This window comes from Danio rerio, chromosome 17 (assembly GCF_049306965.1).
Source record: "Danio rerio strain Tuebingen ecotype United States chromosome 17, GRCz12tu, whole genome shotgun sequence".
In the NCBI taxonomy this organism is placed as follows: domain Eukaryota; kingdom Metazoa; phylum Chordata; class Actinopteri; order Cypriniformes; family Danionidae; genus Danio; species Danio rerio.
In genome coordinates, this window is record NC_133192.1 from 55,896,676 (window position 1) to 55,919,417 (window position 22,742).

At 39.5% G+C, this 22,742-nt stretch overlaps 1 protein-coding gene across 15 annotated transcripts in view; it reads right to left on the reverse strand.

Annotated features, from left to right (window-relative positions):
• Window positions 1-22,742, reverse strand: part of col12a1a (collagen, type XII, alpha 1a) — a 195,770-nt gene that overhangs the window by 54,403 nt on the left and 118,625 nt on the right. For all 15 annotated transcript variants that reach the window (XM_073927625.1, XM_073927624.1, XM_073927627.1 and 12 more), the window contains 11 exons: window positions 17,045-17,174; window positions 15,199-15,341; window positions 14,886-15,015; window positions 12,291-12,410; window positions 10,469-10,615; window positions 10,267-10,383; window positions 7,940-8,092; window positions 6,610-6,684; window positions 3,156-3,295; window positions 2,945-3,068; window positions 575-718 (listed from right to left, as the gene is read on the reverse strand). In XM_073927625.1, the coding sequence (XP_073783726.1) occupies window positions 575-718; window positions 2,945-3,068; window positions 3,156-3,295; window positions 6,610-6,684; window positions 7,940-8,092; window positions 10,267-10,383; window positions 10,469-10,615; window positions 12,291-12,410; window positions 14,886-15,015; window positions 15,199-15,341; window positions 17,045-17,174 (1,423 nt within the window). The remainder of the gene's footprint in view (window positions 1-574; window positions 719-2,944; window positions 3,069-3,155; window positions 3,296-6,609; window positions 6,685-7,939; window positions 8,093-10,266; window positions 10,384-10,468; window positions 10,616-12,290; window positions 12,411-14,885; window positions 15,016-15,198; window positions 15,342-17,044; window positions 17,175-22,742) is intronic.

Below are 22,742 nucleotides of genomic sequence, written 5' to 3' on the forward strand. Positions count from 1 at the left end.
AATCATCCCAGAATCAAGTGTGAACTCTTGAACTACCTTTTAGTTATGTCAGTGGCTGTTTTTGCCCTATGACTTCCATTATAATTTGCCTTTAATGCACAGGCTTATCTAAAGGGTTAATGGTGCCAACTGATGATCAACAGTAAGAAATTAAAATTGTACCTCTTCCCAACAGGGAAAACCAGCAACAATCAAGAATGCATGATTATGTTGTCAAGGCTTTGCAATCAAGACATGTCATTATAATGGAAGTCAATGGGGCAAAAACAGCCATGAAAACAATGAAAGGGTAGTCAATTTGCCCAGAGTGTGTTGATGTATTTTTGACAGTTTACAAAGCAAAATATGTGTAAAAATAAGATTTGTCACCAAAAATCATTCAATTGGCTGAAACACTGACAAAGTAGTGGTTAAATTAAGACTCAAATCACCCCTGAGTGAATGAACACATCCCCAACAGCACACAAGGGTTAATTCTTTAGATTTTACATTCATTTGTTTAATTTAGCAATTCACTAGATACATGCAAGACACCTATCAACCAGAATAAAAGCAGAATTGGTTATGGTGTTACCTGCATGCTGTAGTTTAGCAGCGCTCTTCTTCACGTCATCTTGAGAACGTCCATCGGTCACCACAACCAGTACCTTGGGAACGGTTCTCCTCATGCCATTGTCCGAGGTGAACACTTTTTCTCCAACATGCTTCAGTGCAGCACCTAAAACATTCACACAACATTAAAACAATGCAAGAAATTAAGTAGGCTACAGTTTTGTGTCAGGTATTTAACTTTTTTTACTCAATTCGAACATAACTACTTAATCTATGGTTTTGCAATGTTTATTTATATGATTATTCAAATGTCCTTCATGATGAGAAAAACTGGCATAGAGTTGCTTTATGTTGAATGTTTAGGATATAATAATATAACTATAAGCATACTATACTATAGCTATAGGATAGCATAATAACTATATGCTATCCTATAACTTCTCTTATTGTGGCAAACCGTTGTTGTTTTTGATATTTGGCGGCAGTTTAATCAGAAAGAAATTTTCTTCTCTTACGATGAAAACAGTGATTTATTCCCAAATGTTTTATGTGCTATTCTAGTTTTACTAATATCTAATTTGCATATTTGAATGGGAACATAGCTATGGACACTCAAATACGTTTCTATTTAAAAACGCATATTTTTCTTTGTTTTGGCCTTCCGTCCACACTGAGATGCATTTTTAGGAAACAAAAACGTATTCTTTTGAAAAACGCTGTCCAAAGAAGATGAATTCGAAAACGCAGTTTTTTTTTTGGTTGTAGTGTGGACTGTGAAAATGAAGGCTTTCGAAAATCATGACACATTTTAATCATGTGACCAATTCAGCTAACATGGTGGATGATATTGTAAAGCAGATGTTTTGGATGCTGTCTGTTTTGACTAGATTATGTCAGTTTGTACATGCTCCATGTTGCCTCTCTTCAAAGGACACGCAATCTTATTTGCTCAATTAAAAAAAACAAAAAAAACGCCACAATGGTGTTATTAAGACGTTCAGAAAAATAAAATAAAAAAATGTGTGAGACTGATGAAGGCAGCCAACGGAGCGAATAACGTAAAATGTACTGTCCTGTCCCATAGACACTATATTAAAAACACCTCACACAATCGGTAATTCGTTTTTTGTCATTTGAAGCAAAGATGATATAATACATACATTAATACATATAAATATTTACACGTTTTAAAAAAAAATCCAAATATTAAAAGGATTTTAAATGCTGATGAAACGCGTCATAACAGGCTTGTGAAAAGGGTCCGTTGTAACGTTTTACTGCAACATTTCAGAGAGATGGAAAGTAAATAAACGCCACGCGGATCTGATGCAGGTAAAAAGGTGGTTGGTTCTTCGTACGTGGATTACTTAATTAGTTGGATTCGGTTATTTGGCCATTTATTCCTTACACTGATTAAGAAACGTAAATAGGCTTACTATAATAAAGAAAATCCGCTCTAAATGAAAAGCTAAATAAATTGCTAAATACTCTTGACACATAAAATTGTAAGATTAAGGGTGCTTTCACACCTGTGAATCGATTCAGTTGTTCCGAAACAGAGATTACAAATGTTACATTGTTGCTTTTTGCTCTTGCATCGGTTCGCTTTCACACTGCAAAGTTTCTAATCGGAACAAAGAGCTAAAACAAGTCACGTGCGAGTAAACTCTCCTCACATTGGTCAGAGTGTCAGGGTTTATTTTGCAGCGTCCCGCTCAGCTGTCAGGAGAGGTGGTGGTTTGGTGGTGATTGACAGGGTGTGTGCGCGCGAAGTGTCTGAGGAGAGATGCGGTGGGGAGAAGTGAGAAGGGTGCGCGACGATGCCTATTTGAGGACCGGGAGGGAGACGCGAGATTACCGGGAGATCATCTATCGTTTGCGGGCATCCGGAGACTCGCGAAACTTCCCGCCATACTCATAATTCTCTCTTCATATAGCCGCAAGCCTATTACATATCCATAAAACACTGTGATATATCCGCGCTCGGATCGGATCGCTTTCTCACTGCAATCGAACCGCTCCAGGGTTCGTTTCAATCGAGCCGAGACCACCTCATTCAAGCGATCTCGGAGCGATTACTTTGGCGCGGAACAGAGCGCGATTGCCCTGTTCACATATGCCAAACGAACCGCGCTAACTGGGCAAACGAGACACGTTCCGAAACAAAAGTGTAGGTGTGAAAGCACCCTAAAAGATCCAGGATCTGCCAAATCATTTTAGATCATTTAAGCGAGGTAAGAAAAACAGACCCAGGGTTTTCAGTCATTTTAGTGTGGATGACGGAAAGAATTGAAAATGATCACATGGAGCATTTTTAGATGAAAACGCTGCTTTCAATTTTTCAAGATTAGCGTAAACGTAGCCCTAGGAAACTAAAACCACAGAAACAAACCTGTTTTGGTGTTTCCTCCTCTATAATTGACCATCTGAAGAGCAGACAGCACCATTCCCTTGTCGTGGTAGGTGTTGAGCTTGAACTCAGTTTTGGCGTCGTCGCTGTACTGCACGAAAGACACCTACATTCACAGAATGAGAAACAGCAGCGGGTGAAGATGTCAGCCAATCCAGTTCAAGCGTCTGATCACATGACTCCTGTAGGGTACCTGCATGCCCTCATGGCTGACCACATCAAACGCCCCAATCATGCTGAACACAAACTGCCGGACTTTAGCGAAGCTGTCATCTCCGATACTCCACGAGCCATCGATCAGGAACACCAGGTCAGCCTTGGCACCTTTGCACACTGCCATCACAAAACAAATGTGTGAAACATAGAAAGAGTAATGAAAAAAACCATACTCAAGTAAAAGCAACATTACTTGCCAAGAAAATGTAGTGCAAGTAGAGTAAAAGTATTTGTTCTAAATACAGTACTACTCAAAGTTACCCTTCTAAAAGTACTTATGAGTAGTTAGTGTAATAAAAATGATTAACCTGCTAATTGAAAATGTATCTAATATCAGTGATTATTTTCTTTTAGGGGTGCTTTTAAGTACAATTAAATTGAGATTTATACACTATCCATTAAAAAGGTGGGATAGATATAGTTCGAGAACACTTTAAATTAATGTGCGCATCTATAATTAGCCGACAGAAAGTAGGTTGGTGTGTTTGCATGCAGAGAGAAAACTGTATAGCCTAAAATAAGAGCACAAATCTAGTTGTGCTTATGTGTTAGCGCTCTGGCTATGCACTTTAAAGCCTGACAAAAAAGATATGAGTGTCCAAACCAAGCTCCTGCAGCACTCATAGAATAAATGTGATTGAAAACGTAACATTCTGTAGTGAATTTACATTCATTCATTCATTCATTCATTCATTCATTCATTCATTTTCTTGTCGGCTTAGCCCCTTTATTAATCTGGGGTCGCCACAGCGGAATGACCCGCCAACTTATCCAGCAAGTTTTTTACGCAGCGGATGCCCTTCCAGCCACAACCCATCTCTGGGAAACATCCACACACACATTCACACACACACTCATACACTACGGACAATTTAGCCTACCCAATTCACCTGTACTGCATGTCTTTGGTCTGTGGGGGAAACCGGAGCACCCGGAGGAAACCCACGCGAAGGCAGGGAGAACATGCAAACTCCACACAGAAACGCCAACTGAGCCGAGGTTCAAACCAGCGACCTTCTTGCTGTGAGGCGACAGCACTACCTACTACGCCACTGCCTCGCCTACATTCAGTAATTTTCTTCCTCATTCATCATTTCTACCGTTGGTCACCTGTTACTTCTGACTGCAGGTTTATAATCAATGAAAATTATTTAAAAAGAGCTTTGAGATTAAACATGGTCAATCGTTTGGATCATCATGTTACCAAATAAACCTTAATATTCATATATAAATGTAAATATTTGTATTTACATAGAATACATGTAATTTGTGCATGTGTTTGAAAACGTAAGATTCTGTAGCGGATTTACTTTTAGTCCTTGTCATTTTCTTTCTCATTCATCATTTCTACCATTGGTCACCTGTTACTTCTGTCTTTAGGTTTATAATCAGTCAAAATTACTTACAAAGTGCTTGAGAATAAAACCTGGCAACTCTTTCGGATCATATTACCAATCAAACCTCAAAATTCATAATTAATATGTAAAAGTCTTGAATTTACATCTTAAAAATCATCTGTCACTCTGACTTCACATTCAACTGTCTTACAAAAGCAAAACTTCTGAACAGCTGACAGACGTTTAGATCTGTTATTTAAAGAGGGACAAACAAGCAAACCAATTATAGCTTGATTGATTTGATATTATTAAAAGTGCTTCTTGCTAGTCGCTGGGCCACTGTGCTGCCTATTCTGGATAAAGGTGTAAGAAGGGGAGGAGGGTTTTTTTTTTTAAGACGAAGATAGTTCAAAAGAACAAGAGGATATATATAGGGAATTAGGATCCTTTGATTGGAGGATCGTGATTAGCTAATATGAACCAGCTTTGTCAATCATGAGCGCGTACTCTTCTCGAAATTAGATTAATATATTAAAGCTCTAACCTAAATCTGTCTGCGACTGTAATAAACAGATAATTTTCCAGTGTAACCTCTATAAATAGATCAACCCAAAACTAATGTTACAAGGAAGAATATGCTAAAGATTAGCACACGCACAACTGATGATCAATTTAGACCCTGTCCACATTAAATATCTTTAAATATTTTTCTACGTCTTATTTATAATATACAAAAGCATTTGTGCTGAAGGAGGTTTGAAATAGCTCAAGACCTCTGAAACAGTGCCGCGAACACGCTATGCAAAATGTTATTTTGGTTTCATTCATACTGGATGCTAGAGGGCGCCCTTGTACATAATCTATACATAAACGTTACTAAAGAAAAGACTTCAGCTATCACTACAGGACAGCAAAGGATATAGAAATAAATAAACTGATTAGACATGATTGAACACAATAAACATGTACCTCTGGCAATGTATGGATTGTTTGTGTTCATCAAGCCATCCTGGGTATCTTATAAGCATAACATTCATTTATAATGCTATGCTAACTGACCTAGCTATTAATACTGTATTGAATACTATAAGATAGCACTGGATATCTTTTAATATTGTTAGAAACATAACAGCGGGTCTGTATCCAGCAATTTGACCCAAAATCAGACATTTGATTGTAATTACTGTGCTCAAGTTATCACCGTGTTATTCACTCTACATATAAATAACAGAGCTTCATTACAGCTAATATCTTCAAAACTGAGAAAACTATCCGAACATCAGTACAAAAGTTTTTGCAGTAGATGATAATGAGTTTTAAAGCTCAATATGAACGAGATGTGGTTCGCCTTTGGTTATTAATCCTCATATACAGCATTCATAATATTAATGACGTGACCATTTTCCTGTTTCATTCAGGACGCAAACACTGTTCATCCACATTTTACTACTAAAATTCCATGACTATTGCAGGACCTACATCTACAGATATGTGGTATATCAGTGGTCACCAAACTTGTTCCTGGAGGGCCGATGTCCAGCAGATTTTAGCTCCAACCCTAATCAAACACACCTGAACAAGCTAATCAAGGTCTTACTAAGTATACTTGAAACATCCAGGCAGGTGTGTTAAGGCAAGTAGGAGCTAAACCTTGCAAAACCCTCCGAGATTGGTGACCCCTGTGGTATATAATTAAAAATAAAAATGCATGTTCAAATTTATTACAGCATATCATAAAACACGCAACAATCTATCCAGCAGCTTAGACTGGCAGCTAGCTCGATGCAACTCTCACATCGTTGTCCACTAATGCTAAGCAGGGCTGCGCCCGGTAAGTACCTGGATGGGAGACCACATGGGAAAGCTAGGTTGCTGCCGGAAGTGGTGTTAGTGAGACCAGCAGGTGGGCACTTAACCTGTGATCTGTGTGGGTCCTAATGCCCCAATATAGTGAAAGGAACTCTATACTGCTCAGTAAGTGCCGTGTAAGGATGTGAAACTTTTAGAATTTGCAAGAAAAAAGTAATGTATTATTGGATTTTGCCTAGTGAATGTAGCCTAAAAGCAAGTGGTTTTGTCTGGGAGTGTCTTTACCCTCGAGTGCAGAAGGAATGGTGGCTGGAGGTGGAGGAGTTGGAGGTAGTGTTGGGGCGACGGTGGGCTTCACCACTGAGGAAAAGACAGAAAGCAGATCTCATTAGTGCGTGTAAACAAAGCTAAGCAATTCCATTAAATGTCAACCTTGAACCTTTCACCAAAATAGCGAAATCCTTTAATTTTTGTTTTGTTTTGTAGGCTTGTATTTTACAGTGCCGTAAAAATACTCACAAATGTCTGTCAGTGTATTCAAACAATTATATTTGATTTACCAAAGTCACACAAGTCCCAATTTCACATCTGTCACATGCATAGTGGAGAGGTGAGACATCCATAACCAAGCTTTTTACTCATAAGTGTGAAAATGTAAACTAAACTAAAATCAATCATTTTTGTTCTATAGAGAGCCGACTATTATCCTTTTGATTAGCATAATTTCTTTTGGATTTTACAGTTTAATTCACAGAATATACTGTATATACTCTAAGCTCACAGACTCTTTTGATCCCATCATAACGCATGTTTATTTTCCTCATTTAAAATATAAAAAATGTTGACAGACTGATATACTAGCTTGCCGGCAGCTAGCTCTCTGCAACTCTCATGGTGGTCACCCACTGAAGCTAAGCAGGGCTGAGCCTGGTCAGTACCTGGATGGGAGACCACATGGGAAAGCTAGGTTGCTGCCGGAAGTGGTGTTAGAGAGGCCAGCAGGGGGCGCCCAACCTGCGGTCTGTGTGGGTCCTAATGCCCCAGTATAGTGACGAGGACTCTGTACTGCTCAGTGAGCGCCGTCTTTCGGATGAGACGTTAAACTGAGGTCCTGACTTTCCGTGGTTGTTAAAAATCCCAGGATGTCCTTCGAAAAAGAGTAGGGGTTTAACCCCGGCATAATGGCCAAATCTGCCCACTGGCCTCGGTCCATCATGGCCTTCTAACCCTCCCCATATCATAATTAGCTTCATCACTCTGTCTCCTCTCCACTAATCAGCTGGTGTGTGGTGTGTGGTCTGGCGCAAAATGGCTGCCCTCGCATCATCCAGGTGGATGCTGCACACTGGTGGTGGATGAGGAGATCCCCCCCCTATGTGTAAAGTGCTTTGAGTGCCCAGAAAAGCGCTAAAAAATGTAATAATAAATTATATTTCTGATTCTGTAACTCTGTGGCTAGTTTTTTTTTTGGAAAATATAAACAAGGTATTAACATATACTATAATATTTCTAAATATATAAATTTATATTTAGATTTTTTTCTGCAAATGTCACATCTATAATGCTAGAATTATTCAGCTGTAAGACCGAAGTTCTTGCTGGTGTTGTGACTTACGTGTGCGCTCTTTGACACTGACTCCGGGCCCCTCTCGGTTGGGGGTCTGCGTGTAGACGGTGGCGTTGTATAGCGCGTCTGGCGTCAGGCCGTCAAAACAGTACTGGCTCTCAGCCGCAGTGATCGTGACCTCCTGAGCTCCACGGTGAGATGCTGGTGGAGATGGAAAACACGAGCAACGTCAGCTCAGACAAACTACTGCATTCCTCAAACTATTTAAGAATTTTAGGGCAACACATTTAGGATTAACGTAATTAAAGGGACATCCAAAAATTCAATTCTACCCTTATTTTACTTGTTCAGGGTTTCTTTCTTGAGATATTTTGAACAACGCTTGTTGATGGCTCCTTTTGACTTGCATTGTATTTTTTCTGATGATGTTGATGGGTGCCAACAAGCAGTTTTCTTCAAAACATTTGCTAAGAAGCTTAAGGCAAAATGAGGGAGAGTAAATAAAGGATGAGGTAATTCTCTTGGAAAGCATTTGAAGTGCTCCTGTATTCAAGAAGTCTCCTAAGACACTTAAAACTGTTTTCCGTTCATGCAAAAAAAAGAACAACACAAAAGATTTTCTCATGCTAAACACTACAGCATCAGCTCTTTTCTGTTGTGTTTGGGTAGATGTTTCTACTCTGTTCTGATTGGTTGAGCCTTTACCAATCAAACGTTGGTAACCATATCAGTATTTAGCACTTGTAATACAAACAGTAACAAGGGGATTAATTTTAATATACAAATTCTTTGTAAATACATGCAAAGTGGACACGCAGACCAACCTAAGACATTGTTGAAGGGTAGCCAATGAACAACATAGATTAGCATCATGCTAATTTGTTGCAAACTTCAGGTAAGGAATTGCTGACAACTCATCACAGGCACACTTGAAAACAATAATAAATAGTATATCTTTGATTTGATATTACTTAAACGTTCCATGTATTTAATATTTACTCAGTAATTACAATTAATTATGCATAATTGCATGTAACTAACTCTAAAACTACTAAAACTAGCCCGCATTTTACTCTAACCATATAGTAAGTGCAGATCACTTGAAAACGACACGTCTGTCACTTTATTAACTACAACTACCATCATGCACCTCACACACACCTGCTGCAATTCTCTTCCAGATTACACACACTCAGCTAGAAACTCGTCATTGACTAATCAGATGGACCATAAAAACAGCGCACACACATCATTGCTGAGTCTTGTTTGCTTATTGTAACACTACGAAGCATTCCATTGTCTTGCCGTGTTTTCTGATCCTCACCTTGTTTGTGCTGTTTGCCCCCTGTACTGATCTCTTCCCCTGTGACCTTGACTACTCTTTTGGATTACCTGCGTGCTTCTGTCTGTTCGTGTTGTGACCTTTACCTGCCGGACGATTCTCTAAATAAAAACGCTGCGTTGTGAATCCTCAACTCTGTTGCCAGTATAGTTTTTTATTTTACAGATGGTAAGATGTAAATAGTTTATAGCAGGGATCACCAAACTTGTTCCTGGAGGTCCGGTGTCCTGCATATTGTAGCTCCAACCTTAATCAAACACACCCGAACAAGCTAATCAAGGTCTTACTAGGTATACTTGAAACACTCAGGCAGGTGTGTCGAATTTAGAGCTAAACCTAACAAGGCACCGAACCTCCAGGAACGAGATTGGTGATCCCTGGTTTATAGCAATCCCAGAAAGTTTTGACCTTGTGGGAACATTTATTTTGGGGTCCAAATGAGAAAATGGAAGCTTTAGCTATAGTTCTACCAGGAAGACTGAGATGTCACGTCATTCATAATAATTATCTCGTCAGCCTATAACAACCAAACAAGCCATGTATATAAGCCCATCTAAACAATCTGTTTCGCTGTACTCAGGGGATGTTGCGGACGTTTCCCTCCATCCTCCCCATTACCACCACCACCAGGTCGGCCTCGTCTCCACTCAGGGGGTTGGCTTCGCCCTGCCTTCATCTACAGACAGAATCTGCCAGCTCATCCAGAGTTCTGCACTATAGATGGGGCTTACGCCAAAGGACTTAATGAAAGGACCATAACGAACTCGCATCTATGCAAACAATACACAATAAATGTTCAAACGTTTATCTGCCTCCTAAAGTCTTTCTGGTAGAAAACTTATTCTGTATATAATCCATAATTAAGCAGGAGAACAAGTATGAGGGCAAGCAGAGATAGTAATTACTATTATTAATAGATATTTAGGGTTGACTGATCTTTTCATGGCTATGACATGTGGCTTAAGTATTTTAAAGTGTCTTAGAGTGGGACATGAATAAAATGCAGCATCAACTTAAAAGAATTCCTCCTTACGGTTGAAAGGGTTGACTTTGAGTCTGTAGGAGGTGGCAGCTCGATGAGGAGTCCATCTGATGCAGAAAGAGTCGTAGCCCACGTTGTAGGAAGTGAGGTCGGTCACGTTGAGATACACTGCAATGGTCAACAGCGACGTACAATTAAAACATCTCCACAACAAGGCTGCAGGATTTCTCATTTAAAGGAAGCAAGCACATACGGGTGGTTCCCTGTCCGACCAGAGCGCCGCTCAAGCCCGCATCATACTGAGCGTAAACCTTCAGGTCGTATGTGGTGCCAGGCTGGAGGTTGTTCAGGTGGTGTGAAGTCACGTCTCCAACGAAGGCTTCCATGGTGTCGGTTGTGCCTGGAGTAACAGATAAACAACTCAGTAGAGCTTGTGTTGTGTTATAACCTTCAGTTGTGTCCAAAATGGCTATCCACTTTTACACTCAGCCATGTAGAGATGCAGTTTACTGTCATCCTAAATGGAACTTTTTTTATGTACTAACCAGATATTCAAACTGTTTCCAAGATGATATACAATTTACATTTTCACCCGATGACTTGAATATCTCTATTTGGGAGGAATTGATCCTTTTAGATGATTCTGTAGTGGGAGTGCATCTGCATAAAATCAAATAAACTATCTAGAAGCTTAGACAAATACAATGAAAAATAAATACTACTGAAACAAGCAACGTTTAAGTGTTTTACGCGTCAAACAGTATTCAGGTGCAGTAATTGATTATTGATGCATCATTATTAAAGGTTCACGAAACCCTCGAGTACATTTTTTTTTGAGAATTTAACAGATTTGTGTGTGTTGAGCATCAGTTAGGGCAATGTTAGCACCTGTTAGCTTTAATTGTGGGAAAAACTGAGTAATTTTGAGATTTTGTCAGCTAATTTCAGCTTCTGGGTTTAAAATGATTTTTGGGGCGGATCAAAATCGACGACGGAGCACAAAACTGCAAGTGCATAGATGACGCGTCGGTTTCTCATTATTATTCATAGCGGAGTTTTCTTATCCTATGAGAAGAGTTGGCTTCTTAAATATTCATGAGAGCACGTGCTTTCGAAGACAAAGCAGACCTGGCTGCCAGTGCCAAGCTCAGCTGTGAAATGTGTATGTTGACTGGTTGAGATGCGTCTGCGGACCCACGGCACGCAATATTTAGCAACATTTACATTCATGAGGGCTCGTATTCGTTTGTTTCCATGATCCAGGGGTGTTTGTTGCATGTTTTCCCTGCGATCCTGTCATTGTCGATACAGCAAAAGTGTGCTGCAAGCATTTTTGTCGGGAGAGCAGTACGAGAGTTGGAGAATGGCGAACGTTGTCTTTTATCAGGAGTTCGATCACATTTAGACACATCACTGTGCTGCTGTGTTCGCCTAAATCTTTCAGATTACCAGCAGGTCTAATGGTTAAAATAGACAGGGCAAGAGACTGAATCTGCATTCAGACCCCAGGATTGAGGAAAAAGTCCTCATCTAGCATTTATATGAACATGATTATCTTTACAATGATATAAATTGTGGTAATCTGTATACGAAATTACAAATGTAGCAGGGCATTAAATTACTGTTTATTTCTTTGCATTTTAACTTTGTAAACTATAAAATCACGCGTTTCCTTATGGTTGGTGTCTCATTTTGTGAACCGACTGAACAGTTGCGTGCTCCCCTCCTTCTCCCCTGCTGGCCACGCCCACTCCTGCCCTTTGCTCGCGGCGCTCCACGCCCACTTAGATGCATCTTTTGAAATTCTAAGGTGGACCGGAACCGAAAGTGGGGGGTGTCATGGCCCTTTAAAAGCTACAAATGGTATAATTTCTTATGCCTGAAAAATCTTTATACAGTCGCAGTTCTCAAAAGCTCATGCAAATGCAAAACTATAAACTATAGACTATTGTAAATGATCTTGTTGTGATATCAAGCTGAAGCGATATATTGTACAGCCATACGTAGAATAGTTCATAGGTGTGCGATTTGGAATCCACCTAGCTTAATAAAATAAAAGAAAAAAGGTCACTTACCCACTGGTGTATAGACCAGTTTATATCCATTCACCCGTGCGGCTGCAGGATCCCAGGACACTCGGAAACGTGTGTACCACTCGTCTGAAACACGCAGGTTACGAGGCCCAAGGAGATCCACTAAAGGAGACACCACATCACATCAGGGCAGTTCAATACTGTACTCATTTACAGCACTACTACAATATTACAGTTGACATTATTAATCAGCTCACTGTACCTCCATGTCATTCTTTACATCCTTTCATCTATTTGTGCATCCATCCATACATATGGCGATTTAACACAATAATTCCGGCTGCGCTATATTATCGAAACTCGAGCGATAACTCTATCGATACTAAGTATTGATGTTTATTTAAATGTACAAAAGATCTAAATTAATTCATCCCAAAGGGCACACAAGGTCATAAGCTGTTAATATTAGGTTAGATTTAGGATGTGACATTGGGTGACCAAAATTGAATGTCTAGCCAGTGTTTGAGGAGATTATTTTGATGTTCAATAATGTCGTCAATTGATGTTGAGAACCTATGTCAGACAAATGTCCACACAACATCACTAGATGTTGAAATTTGGTTGATTTTAGGTTGGACATTGAACATTGGGTTTGATTTCAACCCGATTTCATTTATTCATTCATTCCCATCAACTTTTCCGGGGCTGTGTTGTGGGGGCAGCAGTCTCAACAGAACCTCAGCAGAACCTCAGACTTCCCTCTCCCCAGACACTTCCTCCAGCTCCCCCGGGGGGATCTCGAGGCATTCCCAGGCTAGCTGAGAAACATAGTCCCTCCAGCGTGCCCTGCGTCTTGCCAGAGGCCTCCTCCTGGTGGGACATGCCTGGAACACTTCCCTAGGTAGTCGTCCTGGAGGCATCCGAAACAGATTCCTGAGCCACCTCAGCTGACTTCTCTTAATGTGGAGGAGCAGCGGCTCTACTCCAAGGTCCTCCCGGGTGACAGAGCTCCTCACTCTATCTATAAGGGTGCACACTGCGTAGGCAACTCATTTCGGCCGCTTGTATCAGAGATCTTGTCCTTTCGGTCATGACCCAAAGCTCATGACCATAGGTGAAAGTAGGAACGTGGATTGACTAACCAGTCAATAGAGAGCTTTGCCTTTCGGCTCAGCTCCTTCTTTACCACAATGGACCAGTACATCGACCGCATTAACGCTGCCGCTGCACTGATCCACCTGTCAATATCATGTTACATCTTCACTCTTGAACAAAACCCCAAGATACTTTAACTCCTCATCTTGGGGTAAGGACTTTCCTCCAACCTGGAGATGGCAAACCATGAGCACCATGGTCTCGGAGTTGGAGGTGCTGATTCTAATCCAAGCTGCGTCATCTTCGGAAGCAAACCGTCCCAGTGCATGCTGAAGGTCCATGTTCGATGAGACCAACTCGGCAGCGTTGTCCTTTGTCACCAACTCTGTTCATAAATTTTATGAACAGAATTTCTTTGAGCAGCCTTGGGCCGGAGGGGGTCCGGTTCAGGGACCACAGGATTTCATCTCTGTTATTTACAGATCTTGTTGTTCTGAAATGCAACGTCCTCACGATGTTGGGGTGCAACGTCAATCTGACGTCATGTTGGCGTCCTGTGCCTGCTAGGAATGGTTTTGCACCGCAGCCTTTTACCACTTTGGATAAGTGTCTTACAGAAATATTTATTTGAAATTTTTTTTAAATATAAGTTGTACCAAATTAGGATGCTGCTGCTTTGACTAATTTAAAAAGGTGACCTTTTTAGTCCCAAACTGCTCTCTGCTGCACATCAGCATTTTCAAGCACTTGTTTTAATTCTATAAAATGTGTTGTTGATAAACGAAATCTCGTAACTATTTATGCATTTTTCCCCTTATTATGATATATCGTGGATGGGTTTTCTCTTGATATATTATTATCAGTGCCAATATTTTGTGATAATGTTATATCTTGAGTTTACCTGTGACTCCAACACAATCTCACGGCAATTCGTAACTTTTTGATTTAGTGGCTAATTTGTATGAATTCGTACAATCTAATTCATACAATTTACTATGATTTGCTCATCCCCCAATGGCGGTTGGGTTTAGGGGTGGGGTTAGGTGCCACGCCTCCTTTTGTAAATCAACTGAACTTGTGTGAATTTGTACGAATTAGCCACTAAACTGTCAAAGCGTAAAATACTTACGTTTTCTCGTGAGATCAGGCTGGTGACTCCCAACCCTAATACATATGTTGTATTCGACATTGCATGCTTCCATACAATATAGTACGTTAAAAATAGCATGCGAGCCGAGTATTAATTCATTGAATTCGAAAAACAGTAGGTGAGAAGTACCCGGATGATCTACTACTTCCGACGAGATTCTGAAGTGAGCATCGAATGGATGCTACGCTATCCCATGATGCATCACGAGATAATTCGTAAATAAGAGTGAAGCGACACAACTGACGCGCGTAGGTCACATGATGATGAAGTTCCATCCATACTACTGACATTCATACTGTACAGAACATACTTTTCTAACGGCCGAAATGCAGTATTTACTGAGTAGTAGGCTACTATAGAGTACTAATGTGTGATTGTGTAACAATCCTTACATGTTTTTCCATCTCCACTGAGTCGTCCTCCAGGGCCATCTTGATAAATGGCTTCTACGTTGATGTTGTACGGCGTGTCTGGCTGCAGGTTTTGCAGGATGACCGAGTTACGGTTGCCTGGGACAGTTGTCTATGCGAAAACCCCCAAAAAACAGCAGGGTAAGATCATCTCTCAAGCATCCATCCAATCAAATAACCTCCACCAGACTTACAAAATCAGGATTGTAAATACCTGATGGTAACATACAGTTCTACGTGATCACTACGTGATCGTCCTGCAATAAACACTCATATAAAATACAAAACGACTTACAAATTCTTCAATGGGATCTCCAGTGGTGGGTGCGTAGCCAATGCGGTACTGAATCACAGGCCCTTCTGCATGTTCCCAGCCCACCGACAGCGTGCTGGTGGTGGGATCATAAACCCGCAGGTTCCTGGGGCCACTGCGGGGCACTGCAGCCAGAAGAACAGAAACACACTCTGAATGTCCTGCTGCTGAGGACGCCGCTCTCAAGAAATGAGCTCATTTGTGTTTATGACTTCCTACTGACAGAATTAACCAGCATACCAAACTTTGCTGGATATATTTAATTCTGTACTGTGTACTAATTCTGGAGTTATTTATTTATTAATTTATACAATAGAACAGTTCTTTGTCATCGTACTATTAAAACCTGTATTCAACTGAATACTTATTTTCCTCAGTGCTAGCTTAAAGGCATAGTCCACCCAAAAATTAAAATTCTCTTATGTATTCAGCCTCTGATTGTTTCAAACGTTCATGGTTTTTTTTATTCTGTTAAATACAAAAAGAAGATATTTTGAAGAATGTTGGAAACCTGTAACCATTGACTTATTTATTCACCCTTCAGTCCATCTATCAATTCTTCCATTCATCCCTTGATGCATCCATCCATCAATCATTCATCCATCCATCCATTCATTCATGCATACATTCAACCATCCATTTATCCATCCATCAAACTATTCATTCATCTATAAATTAATTTACCCATTCATCCATTTTATTTATGCACCCATGCATGCATCCATCCATTTATTCATCCATCCATTCATGCATGCATTCAACCATCCATGTATTCATTCATCCATGTATTTATTAATCCATCCATTCATGCATCCATTCAACTATCCATCCAGACATCTAAAAATTCATCCATCCATTCATCCATCAATTCCTTTATCCATACATACATTGAACCATCCATACAGTAATAAATCCATTTATTCACCCACATATACATTTATTCAATAACTGTTTCATGCATCCATCCACCCATTTATTCATCCATCCATCCATCCATTCATGTATACATTCAACCATCCATCAATAAATCATTTCATTCATTTAACCATTTATTCATCCACCCATGAATCCACATATCAAATTATTTATCCATCCATTTAATAATTCACACATTCATTCATTCATTCATCCATCCATCCATCCATTTATCTATACATTCAACCATCCATCCAGCCATCTATTAATCCATTCATTCATACATTTATTCTTCCACCTATGCATCTATCCATCGAAATATCCATCCATCCATGTATTAATTCAACCATTCATCTATCCATCCATCCATCCATCCATGTATTCAATAACAATTACATGCATGCATCCATTCATCCATTTATTCAGTCATCCATCCATTCATGTATACATTTAACCATCTATCCAGCCATCTATTAATCCATTCATTCATTCATTCATTCATTCATTCATTCATTCATTCATTCATTCATTAATGTATACATTCAATAATCCATCCGGCCATTAATTTATTCATTCATTCATTCATTCATTCATTCATTCATTCATTCAATCATTCATTCATTCATTCATTCATTCAATCATTCATTCATTCATTCATTCATTCAGTAAAAAGGTTTTTGGCACAAGTCTAAGAGGCGCAATAATATTGGCTTGAAATATAAATGGGGCAAATCATTCTTTCATAAACCAAATCTGATAACAAACTATAGTTCAAGGAAAAGCAACTTTCCTGAAATAGCTTCACAACTGAAAATCTTATTTAATGAATCCTGAAACGCCAATGCACAAACAGTAATGTGTCCTGAGAAAGAGGCCTAAACACATAAGGAAGAGTTAGTGGCGTCAGACTCACGTGTTTTGCCATTATCAGACACAGACGAGCCCTCTCCATCAGCATACAGAGCCACCACACTCACAGAGTAGTCAGTGTCTGATTCCAGCTGCTGCAGCAGAGCCGTGTGGGTGTTTCCTGGAACCAGCACCTAAACCACAATTAAACACTAATAATTAACAGCCACACACACACACAGACTGCCTTTGTTAAGCAGTGACATTTACGATGCTTCACATGCTTTTACACTGATGAATGAGAGAAGAGCACAAAGAACATCAGCGGCTCGCATTTCACAGCAACATCAAAGAGAAACTCAAACGGGAAAATAAGACGATTTCCACTAAATTATAGGAGAGATTATTCATATGTAGTGCAACTCAGATGACTATTTACATATGAAGTGAGCGTCCTCTATACAGTATATTACTGAACGAGCACATTAAACTAGAAAACCATTAGTACAAGAAGATACATACAAATCTGTCAGTCCATCTATCTTTCTGTCTACTTTCTATCTTTATGTCTGTCTGTCTATCTTTTGGTCTACCTATCTTTCTGTGTCGGTCTATCTTTTTCTTTGTCTTTCGGTATGTCTTTCTAGCCATTCGTTTGTCTGTCTATCTATCTTTCTGTCTACCTATCTGTATGTCTATCGATCTTTTAGTGTGTCTTTCTGTCTGTCTATCTGGCTTTCTCTTTGTCTGTCTTTCTGTCTTTCTATCCGTCTGTTTTTCTATCTTTCTGTCTGTCGGTCTATCAATTCTCTGTCTGTCTATCTATCTTTCTGTATGCCTTTCTAGCCATCTGTCTGTCTTTCTGTCTACCTATATGTCTGTCCTTCCGTCTGTCTATCTATTTTTCTGTCGCTCTGTCTATCTGTCTTTCCATCCATCTATCTGTCTGTCTATTTATCTTTCTGTCTACCTGTCTGTCTTTATTTCTGTCTATCTTTATGCACGACAATCAATCAATCAATCAATCAATCAATCAATCAATCAATCAATCAATCAATCAATCCATCAATCAATTAATCAGTCAGTCAGTCAGTCAGTCAGTCAATCAATCAGTCAATCAATCAATCAATCAATCAATCAATCAATCAATCAATCAATCAATCAATCAATCAATCAATCAGTCAATCAATCAATCAATCAATCAATCAATCTGTCTGCCTATCTTTCAGCCTGTCAGTCTTTCTATCCTTCTGTCTGCCAGTCTATCTTTCTGTCTGTCTATCTTTGTCTGTCCATCTGTTTTTCTATCCATCTGTCTATCTTTTGGTCTGTTGGTCTATCTATTTTCTGTTTGCTTATCTGTTTGTCTGTCTGTCTGTCTGTCCATCATTTTGTCCATCTTTCTTCATGTCTGTCTGTCTGTGTGTCTGTCTATTTATCTTTTTGTCTGTCTATCTGTCAGTCTTTCTCTCTCTCTCTCCCTCTCTCACTGTCTGTCTGTCTGTCTATTTTTTGTCTTTCTATCTGTCAGTGCTTCTCTCTATCTGTCTGTCTGTCTGTCTGTTTTTCTACCTATCTATCTGTTTGACTTCATGTCTACTTTTCTGTCTGTGTACCTAAATGTCGGTCAGCCTTTCTATCTTCCCGTCTGTCTATGTTTCTGTCTGTTTCTCTCTGTCTTTCTGTCTGTCTATCTATCTTTCTGTATGTCTTTCTATTTGTCCTTTTTTATGTCTTTATTTTCTGTCTGTCAGTCTATCTGTCTGTTTTTATTTTGTCTGTCTGTCTATCTGTCTTTCTATCCATCTGTCTATCTATTTGTCTCCTGTTTACCCATATTTCTGTCTGTTGGTCTATCTATCTTTCTGCCTACCTATCTGTCTGTCTTGCTATCCATCTGTCTGATTATATTTGTGTCTGTCTTTGTCTATCTTTCTGTCTATTTTTCCATCTGTCTATTTTATTGTCTGTCTGTCTTTCTATATTTCCATCTATGTTTCTTTTTTCTGTCTATCTATCCATCATCTATCCATCTATCTATCTATCTATCTATCTATCTATCTATCTATCTATCTATCTATCTATCTATCTATCTATCTATCTATCTATCTATCTATCTATCTATCTATCTATCTATCTATCTATCTATCTATCTATCTATCTATCTTTAAGTCTGTCTTTCTGTCTATTTTTCTATCCTGTCTGTCTGTCTGTCTGTCTGTCTATCTATCTATATTTTTTATGTCTCTGTCTATCTATCTTACTATCTATCTGTCTGTCTTTATGTCTATCTTTGTCTGTCGGAATATCTTTCCGTCTTTGTCAGTCTTTCTATCAACATTAAATAATATTATATTAATTATAAATTTCATTCCAAACATTGTCAGGAAAAATATACAAAATATCATATTTACTCTAGAGACTTCTACATGTTATTATAATGCATTATAGTCTCACAGGAACAATGCTGGCTTTAAAACGCCTGCTATATTACACCCTGAGAAAGACGTCTGGCTGTTTTTCTTGCGATGACCTCCTGCACTTACGGATGTTTGTGTCACCGCTGATTCCCAACACATTACACACTCACTCGCTCCACCAATGCAACGCAGGAGGCAGTAGAAACATTCCTTTGATGTGTTAATAGATGAGCAGATAAATAATACGAGTCATGATGTGCTGACAGTGTTGCGCAATCATTTCCTTTCACCACCGTTCACATCGCCAGGTCACGAGGTCACCAGCTTCCCAATTAATGACAGAGGAAACCTTTCTTTCTCCGTTCCTGGTGACCTTTTACTTGAAAGTTTCTAGACATTCACCCAAAAATAGAAATTTCTCACCACTTATTTACACTCAAATGGTTCTAAACATTTATGAATTTCTTTCTTCTGAAAGAAAGACAAACTGAAAAAACACTTATTGACTTCCATTGTATTTTTGGTTCCTATTATGGAAGTCAATGGCTACTTTTCCCCATCATTCATAAGACATTAGACAAAAGACATAAGACAAAACACATCCCTGCTGAAAAAAAATGCTTAAACCAGCCTAGGCTGGTTGGCTGGTTTTAGCTGGTCGACCAGGCTGGTTTTAGAGGGGTTTTGGCCATTTCCAGGCTGGTTTCCAGCCATTTCCAGCCTGGTCTTAGCTGGTCAGGCTGGGAGATGACCAGCCAAAACCAGCTTGACCAGCTTAGCCAGGCTGGGAGCCCAGCTAAAACCAGCTATGTCCAGCTTAAACCAGGCTGGTCAAGCTGGTTTTAGCTGGATTTAGCTGGTCATTTTCATATTTGTTTTGCAATATGTTTTGCTCGTCTAGAAAATGCTTCTTGATTTAAGAATTTTTAGATATTTTATATATATATATACAGTATATATATATTTTAATCTTGTTTCTAGTCCAAATATCTAAAAATTCTTAAATTAAGAAGATCAAGAATATATATATATATATATATATATATATATATATATATATATATATATATATATATATATATATATATATATATATATGTATGTATATATATATATATATATATATATATATATATATATATATATATATATGTATATATATATATATATATATATATATATATATATATATATATATATATATATATATATATATATATATATATATGTATATATATATATATATATATATATATATATATATATATATATATATATATATATATATATTTATATATATAAAATCAAGAATATATATATATATATATATATATATATATATATATATATATATATATATATATATATATATATATAGAGAGAGAGAGAGAGAGAGAGAGAGAGATATTTTTTTTGCAGTAAAGACCCAAAGATCAGTTGAATACATAAAAAAAATGGTTAAATTAAGTGAAGTTTATTCATAAACTAATTTCGAGAGGATCACGTGCTTATGATTTATCACGTCCAGTCTCGCATTTGCTAATCACTAATCTTCCAATCATACGAGCCCTAAGGCACCATAAATAGTCTAAGTTTCCAGTTCACTTTATCTTCGTTTGGAAGACCGCTCAGCCTCAGACTGTGCTCCAGCTATCCAATTATAGCCGCTCATCTCCAAAACAGCAACTTCTACAAACAGATCCAGCATTTATTCATCATCATCAACATCATTATCATCCGCAACTGCTACCGCTATCTTCTATTCCCTCCAACAATCAATATCTCCAACAAAACAAGCCATCATGAACAACGAGAACATCAACGAGCAAGCTAACAACCAGCCAGACCTTCTCAACTCTCCCTCCGAAAACCAACCTCTCCCCGCTCCGCCTGGCTCTCAACCCGAACCCGAGGCCGTCACAAGAGGCCGACGCATGACACGCTCCACCGCTACTAGGTCCCGTCAAAACTTATCACCAACGCAATCCACTCCAAGGCAACAAATCTCTTCACCTACCTCATCTTATATCTCCGCAACCTCCTCAGTCATCCATCCAAGTAGAATCACCGTATCAGAAATCAGGAACAAGCTCGCCATCCTCGGAATCAACGCTCCCAAAAATCTCAAAAAACCGGAACTCCTTAAACTTTACAAAAACGCAACATCGGACTCCCTTCCCTCTGCAAGTCCTCCTCCAAGATCAGCCGCTCAGGAAAATCCGATTCGATTCACTCCATACCCGCAAGCCTCCCGTTCACAACCAGGAAAGAAGAAGTCAAAACAAAAACACACAGCAAGCCACTCCCACGCAAGATCGCAACACCAGGAAACCCAGCCGCCTCCGATGACGTCACTCATTCTCCCACAGCAGGACTCCATTCAAGAGAACCCAGCCTCTCTCCCTCTCCCTCTAACTCTTTCTACCCCCTTCTCCTGGCCCCCCGCCCCCTCTAGCTCTCTCATTAGCCCTCATCTCCCTTCTACCTCCAATGCTCAGTTTCATCCTGCTATTTCTGCTCCCCCTGCTCTTCCTCCAAATCAATCCTCTTCTTTCCCCCCCCCCTCCTCTTCCGCTCCCCCCCCTCCCTCCCAAAACCTGCCTTTTGCATCTCAAAATCCTCCAATCAATATTCCATCTTTTTCTTCTTCACTTCCCCTCGCTCACTCTAACTCTAACCCTACCTGCTCCTTTTCTATTCCTAATCAAGTTTCTTCTACACGCCCCCCTTTCACTCTGTCATCTGCCACGCCCCTCCCACCGCCGAATAACGCTCTAGCTATGGAACCTCCACCCATCTCTAATTCAGCCCGCAACCTAATCCTCTCAGGTGCGGATATTGACCTCATTTCACTCCTCTCACCTATAGCACCCCCTGCGGCAGAACGCCAGGTTGATTGCGGCGAATTTTCAGTATCCCTCAAATCTTCAGTTAATAATCAGTCCCGCACCCTAACCTTAGCCGAATTTTGCATAGCCTTTTCAAGATTCACCGACACAATTTGTTCAGTATATCCCCATAGGAGACGCGAGCTTAACGATTACATGGCAATTATTGCCGAGCTCGCGTTATCCTATGGGGGCACCCACTTTTTCACTTACCACAAGCTATTCTCCGCTAAATGCGCTCTGCGCGTTACCCAGTGGAATCAGTGCCCCTACTGGGGGGCTTTGGACACTGAGCTCCACAACAGGGTATTTTTGGGTTGCCGCAATCTAACCTGTGCTGTCTGTCGCTCCTGTCTGCACCCCACTACCTCCTGTCCTTTAGTTAACCCTCTTCCTGATCCAACTCAACCTCCTTCTAAATCTACCAGCTACGTTCCTAACCCTTCCAATCGTA